Source organism: Capsicum annuum, chromosome 3 (assembly GCF_002878395.1).
Source record: "Capsicum annuum cultivar UCD-10X-F1 chromosome 3, UCD10Xv1.1, whole genome shotgun sequence".
Taxonomy (NCBI): Eukaryota; Viridiplantae; Streptophyta; class Magnoliopsida; order Solanales; family Solanaceae; genus Capsicum; species Capsicum annuum.
In genome coordinates, this window is record NC_061113.1 from 268,802,320 (window position 1) to 268,813,012 (window position 10,693).

At 36.4% G+C, this 10,693-nt stretch overlaps 1 protein-coding gene across 2 annotated transcripts in view; it reads right to left on the reverse strand.

Annotated features, from left to right (window-relative positions):
• Positions 1–3,334: 3,334 nt before the first annotated feature.
• LOC107861695 (developmentally-regulated G-protein 2) overlaps positions 3,335–10,693 on the reverse strand; it is a 20,951-nt gene continuing 13,592 nt past the window's right edge. For both annotated transcript variants that reach the window (XM_016707010.2, XM_016707012.2), the window contains 10 exons: positions 9,393–9,460; positions 9,097–9,173; positions 6,862–7,042; positions 6,700–6,756; positions 5,977–6,051; positions 5,452–5,571; positions 5,177–5,347; positions 4,486–4,599; positions 4,177–4,347; positions 3,335–3,741 (listed from right to left, as the gene is read on the reverse strand). In XM_016707010.2, coding sequence (XP_016562496.1) covers positions 3,646–3,741; positions 4,177–4,347; positions 4,486–4,599; positions 5,177–5,347; positions 5,452–5,571; positions 5,977–6,051; positions 6,700–6,756; positions 6,862–7,042; positions 9,097–9,173; positions 9,393–9,460 — 1,130 coding nt within the window. In that variant the 3' untranslated portion in view covers positions 3,335–3,645. The remainder of the gene's footprint in view (positions 3,742–4,176; positions 4,348–4,485; positions 4,600–5,176; positions 5,348–5,451; positions 5,572–5,976; positions 6,052–6,699; positions 6,757–6,861; positions 7,043–9,096; positions 9,174–9,392; positions 9,461–10,693) is intronic.

The following is a 10,693-nucleotide window of genomic DNA, read 5'->3' on the forward strand; positions in this document are numbered from 1 at the left end:
TGGAACAATTGATAAAATTATTGTCATGTGATCTGAAAGTCGCTGGTTTAAGTCATAGAATTAGTCTCTTCAGGGACGGAGCCAGCCTTCTGTTCGGGGATTCGGCCGAACCCCCTTCGACGGAAAAATATATTATTTATACGTGATTAAAATTATTTTTTATGTAGTTATAGTAGGTATTGAACTCCCTTCGACTAAATTTTCTTTGAATATGAAACCCCCTAGTTAAAATCTTAAGTTTTCTTTGAATATGGAATCTCCTTCGTTGAAATCCTGACTCCGCCTCTGAGTCTCTTGCAGAAATATAATATAAGATTGCGTATAATAAACCATTGCAATTCGACATTTTTCTAAATCCTACGTATAGCGAGAGTTTTAATGCATCGAACTGTGATTTCATTTCTTTCAAGTGATTGATAGTAACGTACTACCGTATTAAACATAACTAAATTGTAGGAGTAGCAGTAATAATGTTGGAGGTACCCGACATGTTCTATAAATGGCTTCCACTAACTTTGATTTGATTTTGATGGGACAATAATTCTCTATGTCAGATATCCTTGGAAAAAAAAAGGCCTAATACATAAATAGAGATTTTAATTTAAACTTGGCTAACAAATAAACACTCTAATTTTGAGAGTTTACATCTAGATACTTCAATTTAATCTCAACTGGCAAACTAAACATTCCAACTAACTCTCACCGTGTCTCGTGGATACTCGAGCCTGACCTGACATACATAAATTCTAGAGGTGTCTAAATGAACATTTTGGATGTAAAAGTGTTCATTGGAGACCGATACAGTAGACATAAATTCCTGATGAGTTGTCTGGAACGTGCTTACTCAAAGTTCAAATATTAATTGTCTCAAGGTCAAGTTAAAGTGTCTATCTACGCTCGTTCAACATCATCTTCCAAAAATCAAGTAATTGCAAAAGCAACGATTAACTTTATATGGTCAGCTTTTGAATTCAAAACTCGTAACTCTAGCATTTACTTTTACCTAAAAATTCGGCCTCTGTAACTTTCAAACAGTTATAATGCGAAGCAAGTAGTAGTTCCCACCTAACTACTTTCCTATTCTAGTCTAGTCTAGTACAGAGTACTCCTACGTACTAAGACATTAAGAGGTCGTTTATTTGGCTGGAAGAATTAAAGAAAATTAATTTTAACATAAAAATAACATTATACAGTGTTATTGGTTGGAGGGTTTGAGGAAAATAATTAATGCAACTTTTAAATTGTTATACAATAAAACATAGTCCCGCATAAGTTTGTTGGAGAAGAGTATTTGTCTCGTTTTTCTAGTTACTACTAGCTTGGCTTAATATGATAAATTAACACTAAATAATGTTAAAATAATGACCTAAAAGTGCTTTTAAGTTTAAGTGACTTCGACAAATCTTTTTTGTCGACAACCTGAGACTAATCAATCGAATATTGATTAATATGTAATCGATCGAACACTACTTAAAAACGGCTCTTCTGCTCCGAAATGAACTGTTCCAAATGTTCCTGGAAATTCTTGCTCCCATTGGATCATTTGTATCTATATGCATCAGGATCTCGATTCACGGATCTCTCGGTTCGAGAAATCCAAATAAGAGGCTCGAACCATTTCTTGTGACTCTTTATCAAATTCGATAAATATTGGTTAATCATATATTTCATTGTAGTGATGAGACCTCACATATGAGATTGCACGCCAGAAGTATGCTAGCTAGTAAGATTGAAGCTTCGACATGACAATGGTGGTACAATGCTAAGTCCCTGAATGAAGTTTCACTTAGGCACATCGATAACTAATTCAAAAAATTAGTTCTTAATCTAAGTTTTAATACATAATTAATAGTGGGAAAGTGAAACCCTAATACTCAAAAATGTGAAAGAGAAAAGCACTAAGAATAGCGATGGAGACAAGACAAGAATGATTGGACGTTAACCACTTCCTCAGTAATATAAAGTCATCCCCACATACTAATAATATTACTGATATTATTCCTTATAAAGAGTTACCTGACATGCACAAAAGCACTGGCCCTCTAAATATAATCACTGAAAAAGAATGAAAATATTCCATTGGTTAGCTTTGTTTGTTCATTTCATTGTTTTCATACACTAAATTTTAGGCATGAATTTGGTGAGGCCACTTTTTGGGACTTGCCGCACTTGCCTATGCGTTAGGCTACTGTACAAGCTCAAAGAGTACAATTCATGGAGGGGTACATCGGAGACAGTCTCTTTTACCTTCATGAGATAGGAATAAAACGTAGTACACACCACTCATATTAGACCTCACTTATGAAATTACATTGGGTATGTTGTTGTTACAAAGAGCACCATCCATGTTTAATGAACCACACAACGACATGAATATAAAGTAAATGAATAAATGTTACTCCACTAAAAATGCAAGGTAAGGATTCGTGCAATTGACTCTTGTGATTCGGTTCTTCGCCGAAACCCCCGCATAGCAAAGCTTTAGTACACCATGCTACCCTTATAATTATGTATAAACATTGAATTATATATAGGTCGAGAGTAAAATGAATGAACCGCCAAAAGCTCATATGAGAGTCAGTCTGACTGCCCTTTCCCCTCCAAGTTAACCTTGTTAATCAACTATCACATTTGGATTAAATGAAATGACTAACTTTCGTCGAGGGATATATGTGATTATCGACCCATTTAGCTATTGAGTTTGAGACCCACTTCCGGTTCTCGATTTCTAAACTCTAAAGCCCAAATGTTTGAGTGAACAATGTCGAGTAGAATCAGCGTCCACTAGCCACTGTCATGGAGTTTTACGAAGGTTCCAAATTCCAAAAGGTGAAAATCCATGATAATATCCCAGAATTACAGGAGCTAAAAAGTGGCTATTTCCAAATTATCGCAATGGAGATAGTCTGACACTAATTGTGGCTCAGAGTGACTGTCGAATTATAAGAATGCCAAGTTTTTAAAGTCTCAAAGAACTAGTATCATCAATGAGTTGCAAGATAAGAGTCAAGCGTCTGAATGATCCTAAGAAACCTCCTATTCAAAGCCAGGGGTAGAGTCACTCGTCACCTGCTCTATTCATCCATCTACCTTTTACGAAAAAAGAAAAAGCATCTTGATGATGGGGATGAGTTTGATCATCAGAAAACTTTCTAAAAACTAACTTCAACATAAGAAAGGGAAGCATGCATTGACAAACTAATCGACATACGACGTACCTTGTTGATTGATGTCATAAGCAATCTTCCTGGTCTAAGAGCAGCCTATCCAAATGAAAACAAAAATCTAACCTGCACCGTCATGTAGTATTTAAAATGTAAGAACATAGATAAGATGAAGCTAAGATATCCAATTATTCTTGCCTCGACACTTTTAGGATCTGAGACCAAAACTTTTTATAGCACATTGACAAAATAAGCAGCGGTGAATATTATCTGGAGGAAGAAAGCATGTGCCCAGATATTATACACACTGCACAGAGTGACATGATAAAAAGTACAGAATACAAACACCAACATCTTCTACCCTCTCCTGAGAAATAGATTTCACTCCATAAAGTTTGAGAACCTCGAGCTATTCTCGTTTGTATAGCTCGTTCTCCAATAAAAATCCATGGCGCATCAACAGCTCCATTATCTGGGCCAATCATGTCTTCAGTGGAGCCTTCTTTTCACGGTCAGATATACGAGCAGGAGCATTAGAATGCGATTTGAACCGGCCTCTGCCTCCCTCTTCCTTTTCCTGCATAACATAAAATGTTTATCACATTTATCAACTCTCTGGAAGTACCTAGTTTGGTAAGATACGCACAAACCAACACCGCTATTAAGCAGCTCAACATTAGCTGTCCTAACTTCCCTATCCTAGGTGCTTTGTTCAATAAGAACACTAATACTTTTGTGATACAAATTTCTATGTAATTATCAGACAAGAAAGAAGCTAATTCAATTGCATGTTATGCTTAGCTGACAGAACGCTTTGAGGCTCAAACTGAATTTACAAGGAAGATAACTACTGCATCAATAACGTGTAGCCTGAAGAAAGGTCAAATCATCATATGATCCTAAAGCTTAAGGCTTTGTGAATATGATGGCCGGAAGAAATAGCTCAATCTGCCAGAGCTGTAACATTGCTGATGGAGAGCAAATGTGAAAAGAACAAGCAGATATCATTTACCTTTTTCTTAACAATCTGAACCACGTCTTCATCCTCGAGCATGTGCGCAAGACCGCAATGCTGCGGGTAGTGCCTTGCGCTAGTGCCCCACACCAACACATACTTCACATCCTTAACAAGACTTCGATGTATGTGATTACAGAAATCTTCTACTGTACAGCCACCTCTATCCTAAAAATCATAAACAACACAGAAGATGCATCAACACAATTGAGGAAAGTAACAAGCAGGAGACACTGGTGAAATTTTTAGAGTAACCAAGCACGGAAAGAGAGAAAATCTTAAAGCGTGATGTGCCACATAACATACAGCAGAAAGGACCACGGGATCTGTGAAGTCTGGTTGCTGGCCTTGAGGCTTTGTATAAACTCTGACAAGACCCATTGCTTCCCACATTTTTGCTAGTAGTCTGTCCAGATTCAGCTGTATCAGAAAATAAATGCAACATTAACAATATAGACAAGGCAGAACATTTCTGAAGAGCATGTCAGTATGAAGAGATCGTTTGCCAATATTCAAAAATCAGCAGTGGTCCGTTATTCCGAAGTTATGTCCAAATTGGGCAATGGAAAACAAAGTAAATTGTTTTTTATGCACCATCATCAAGATTAAGAACCAACTTGAAAGTATCTTGTGAGCCTGGGAAAATAAGTGTTCTTATTATTTGCATAAGGATAAACTATCCAGGTAAGATAGATGCCTCCTTGTCAAACCAAGTCTTGCCAATTCTACAGGGCCGCGCAAAGGGGAGATTTCATATACAGTATATTATGAGCTGCAACTAACTTTCCACTAGGACGCGCACCCAGAATACTCAAATATGTTATTTGATCTCGGTTTCACTATATATGTTTGCAAATGTCAAAAACCAAATAATTCTAATAATAGTGGCACCTTGCCACAAAATTACATAAGAGCAATGAGCTTTCTGGGTCACAAAACACCTATAGCACATTTCATCAGCAGTTAAATGAATCTCACAAATTTTGATTTGAAATACCTTCATGTTGCAGCTGATGACAACGGAGTTTGGCTGTCGGGCTAATCTGTCTACATCATCAATACCAACAACATCTATCTTGTTGTAGACATATATGCACTTCATGTATTTACGATTGCCCTCAATAACATCAATTAGGTCATCCACTGTAGCATCTTCACGAAATAACACCTAAATACGTGAACAAAAAGACTATAAGGTAGGGAAACAAAGTAGAAGAAAAAAAATTCAAATGGAATTTTCCAGTGATAAATCATTACATTATTCTACAATACCTCGGCATTGTGGATCTTGTATTCATGAAGAATTTGATAGCATAGCTTCTCATCCACATGTGTAAGTTGCAGAGTGCTATTGAAAGAAATTCCACCAGTCTTTTTCTTCTTGAAATATATCTGCAACCATTGGACAATATAAGCTAAGCCTTGACATTCAATCTTGTCTATCCGAAGATACACAACCAATGACAGCATGGGTTTTAAGCTAACACTTTAAAGACCACGGAAAGGTCTTTTCTAGACAAAATTATCGTGAGAAAGAACATTTTCTAGCTAACTACTGAAGGACAGGAAGGCGTGTAGATCTATAAAAGTGTTCCCTGCTATAAAATCATAAAATAACAATGTGGCAGGCTTGTTGTGTGAATAATCAATTAATTATTGAGAAAATATTCCAGAAACATGTGAAACTCTCTGGGAACAGAAAAACAGATAAAGAAAAGGAGACAAAGGAATATATATGTTATCAGAAATTAAGACACACAACCGCAATATGAATAACATAGCATAATAATGGATCACCTGAGGAGGTCGCTTGTTTAATCGCAGGCCCACCGCTTCCAGCTCCTTTGTCAGTATTTGTCGATGGCCTTCACTCTGATGTTGTATGTTTAATTAAGAATCGAGACAACAGAAGGGGGGTGGGGGGCATCACCTAAGAGAGAGTCTGAACAGTGACAAAACTTAATTCTAAACTTGGTTTAACATATAATGAAATGCTGATATTGTTCGAGATTAACGCTGGAATGAGAATAGAAATCTAAAGGTACTCTTGTTTTATCATGTTCCTTTGTATGTGGTTTTGGTACAAGTGCGCCTTCTTTTCTGTTTCTCCCCTTTACCACTGAGATCAAAGACTAAAACGTGCTATGTTAATGAGTCATGTACTATTATGCTCGTTTGTGATTTTTTCTGTATTAGTATGCATGGTTATTTAGGTAAGAACAAATGTAGAAGGATCATCCCCCGGTATTCACCAGCTGAGCTATGGACTGGCTTCATTTCTTTTAATTATTTAATTCTTTCCTATGAAACTTTCACCTATCAACAGACAATTCTGGCTGTGCCAACTCAGCCCAAGTTCGACTCTGCTACAAGGATTGAAGTGGGCTTGGAGCAGCTTAATTTAGTACAGCCTGAGGATGGGCAGAGCTGAGGTGCAAGTGTAGCCAAACGAATATGACCACAAGAGAATAACATAAACCTCAAGGGCCAAATTATCAGAAATGAATTATGATCACTTACTTTTGAAGCATCAAGAACCATTAATACAATGTCCGCTGACTTAGAAACAGCAATGACCTGTTCAAAATGACTATTGTTCAGAGGTTGTCATCACAATCAAGAGCTCCAGCAATTATACAACATACAATATTTGTCAAATTGCCAAAGTCATCTTCAATGTACCTGCCTACCACGCCCCTTGCCTTCAGATGCACCTTCAATGATTCCCGGAAGATCAAGCAATTGAATTTTAGTATCATTGTAATGGATAATACCAGGGATGCAAGTAAGCGTTGTGAACTCATATGATGCAGCTTCAGAATGAGTTCCTGTCAACATTGTAAGGAGTGTAGACTTTCCCACACTATCCAAAAGAAAAACCAAAGAAGGTTAACAGCCTATCTGGCCAAGCTTTTGTAACATCGAAAGTGCTTACTTTTCGAAAAAAGAAAAACACCTATTTTAAATGATGAAGATGTTTGACCAAGCTTTTCAGCGAAGAGATAAGTGCTTTGAGTAGTACAAGAAGGTTTTGTTCAGCTTTTTAGCTGGAGTTGAAAAAAGTAGCACCTCCCAAAAATAGTGCTTTTACTTTTTTATGACAAGAATACCATATCAAAAATCCATATAGTCATCTGCTTAGCCAGAAGATTACAGATAAGATCAGGGCAGTATCAACCAGGCATTTATCCCATACTGAGCGAAAGCAGATTAACAACTCTGTATTATTCTCCTTGCTTAACCTTTGGGGCTCAGTATTCATCCTTCCTCAAGAGAGTATTACATGAGGTGGACAAAAGGTGTAGAGGGTTTCTATGGGGCACTACAGAATTGAAGAAAAAGATATCTTTGGTGGCTTGAGAGAAACTTTGTAGGCCAAAGAAACAAGGCGGGCTAAATATCAAGGGATGCAGGTATGTAATATGTCTTCTGTTGGCAAACTTATATGGCACCCTTCTTGTGGGTAAAATGGGTGAATGGTGCATTCATGAACAATGCAGGTGATTTCTTGTCTCACCTTCTACCAACTGAGTGTAGCTGGTACTGGAAGAAATTGCGTAAAACTAAAACAGAAAATGTTTGAATGGTATAACAGTGATCATTACTGTCTGACTAACAATGGGAAATATTCAGTGTCATTGGGATATCTGAAGATGATTGGTGATAGACCTAAGTTGGAAACTGCTGAGTCGATTTGGAACAAAGTTGCTATGCCAGAGCATAGGTTTATACTATGATTAACGTTACCAGTTTCAAAAAAAAAACTATGATTAGCAGCACTGGATAGATTGTTTACAAAGGTTGATGATGATGCACATACGCTGGATAGAAGGTTATTGTGTTTTACTTATAAATAAAATAGAAAGTTATATTGTTTTGTTTTTCGGCCAATTATAGTATTCAGCACACATGTTGCTCTATTTTATTGTCACTATTATGAGAGCACTAGGAATATGCTTTAATCTGAACCTTACTTTTGTAATTGTTAAGTTTTTCTTGGTTTAAATTTGCTTCTCTACTTATTTGGTAGGCATATTCAATTAAGAAGTTAAATTTAAGAGGAGTTAAACTAAATTAGAAATTACAAAACATAATATGCAAGCTAATTTATCTATTTAGATAATATTATCTGTTAAATGATGCCCATATCTTATTAAAACAAGACGAATTTATTACCAGAGGTCCAGAAATAAGTGTTTTTAACCAATCTTTGCGACCCAATTTTCAAATTGATACAAAAACGACAACTTATATGCATATTCTTTTTCGTACGTTGACACTCAAAAACACTTTTTAAAAACATTGGCCTAACAAAAGCACTTCTCAAATGAGTTCACCAAATACAAACTACTACTCTCTTAAAGCACTTCCGATAAGAAGTACTTCTCAAAATAAGTTGATTTTGGTAGCTTGGCCAAACAGGCTCTAAGACCGCCATGGAGCAGGTAGTTAAAGCAAGTTCAAACTAGAATTATGTGACTCATTACCAAATAGGATCAGTTAATATGTCTTAGGTTAAAAGCATGCCCACTTTTCCTCGCCTAAAAACAAATCACAAAAAGGAGCATCAGCATCATAGTTAAAATGATGAGGATAGACCATCTACTCACGTTTCCAAACTGGCCGCACTTAAAATGTCACTAAAAGTCACCAAGATACTGATTAAGTTAACACTATTTAATGTTCTCCCAAGCCAAATCTCATGTCAAAGGGCATCAGCATCTTAAGTTACTAGTGTTAAATATATTAAGACTGAGGATGGAAATCAAAAACTATAAAAGTGATCAAAAGCAATTAATGATTCAATTGCATAGTCTATCCAGAATTATGAGTATATCAACTGCTATGGATACAATTCTTCCTGATGAGAATTGAACTTTATGAGTGGTTAACAAACACAAGAGGGAAATGACAAACCTTGGAAATCCTATTAGTGCAACACGCCCATGGCCAAACTTTGTAACTTCAAAACCTTCTCCCGCACCACTAGAACCCTGTTTCACTCCCATAATCAGAAAGTTATTACTCAGTCTATCATAAAAAGACAAGAACATGAGAAAAAGTGGTCATCAGTGAAAAAAATATTCCACCACAATAAATTTTTGTTGATATGGTCAATATAGAACACAATCATAGTATGGGAACTCCATGAAACTAAGATAACAGGAAATTGACCCCTCCAAATTAACTGTTGAAATACCAAAGAGACATACTTTTGCAGGCTCCAACAATTGTGTCCTCAGTTTTGCTATCTTAGCCTTCAGCTGACCCAGATGATATTCTGCATTAGACAGTTGAAGGTGTTATTGAACTTCTAAAGAAATTTTTTGGGGAAAGGCTCAATAAACAGAGAAGTGCTCACAAAAGATCCTCAATCGCAGAGGAATTAAGAGCATAAGAATGAATCTCCAAGGGACTCCAAGAAATGTAACAAATAATTTTCTTTTGAGTATAAGTTATATGCATTGCCGGTAAAAAAAAATATTTACGCCATCATGTCACTTAAAAAGCAACAGCAGGTGCTTCTCAATATAAATATCAATTTATAGCCTTAGAGAAATAGAATGCAAACTTTAAAAGGCAACAGCAGGTGCTTCTCAATACAAATATCAATTTATAGCCTAAAAGAAATAGAAAGCAACCTTCTATAATAGGTAAATATATACTTGTGACGCCCCTAACAGAGGATGGGCTGATGAGGGAAAGTTAACCATAACTTGCAGGCTTCTAGGCTGTAAGCTTGTGAAGATGAGGAGCACATGACACCATCGAAATGTTAGAGAAAAGTGAAGAGTTTTATAAAGCATAACTCAAGTTTACATGGTACGTGCACTTTTAGAGCTAGATGAGGCGAACCCAAAAAGACAAATTCATGCTGACCTATGCCCAAAAACGGACAATAAGTGTCATACTGATTTGTGTAAGAAAATATTTTTGTTGTTCTTGCATATAACTTAAGCTATTTGTTTGTGTATAAGACTAAAAATGTAAAAAAATAGTTGAACCACAAACAAATATAATCTTGTGCTAAAAGACAAAGGGTGCTCTTATTTTGACAACGTTCCTGCTTTGAAATCTCGTTTCTGAATTTTGAATATCCAGTGGTGTCCAAATGAAGATGATGTTCTTCTTTGTAGGACTAAAATCCCTATCTGTTCTATTCTACCAATAACAGACCCGTAGTAAGCTTTCTGAGCGTGTATGTTGATTAATGTGCACTAGGACTGAGTGGCATGAGGATTCATCGATGGTGATGCCTAATGGAGGCTTAGTAACAGTAATTGTAACACCCCGTAAAAGTCGTGCATGGATTAGCCTTTAATAGAGTGCTCTTAGACTTAAAAACTTGAAAATTTTTCTAAGTGTAATGAGGACTTAGAGTCATTTCAGCTGGCAATCTTCGGGATACAACTTTTCAACCTTCCCGACATCCGTTTTTAGATTTTCAAGTTGCGTTATGATCCGGCAATCTCATAGTACATCTCGGATAAGTTTCGGAATTTTTCGGAACGCA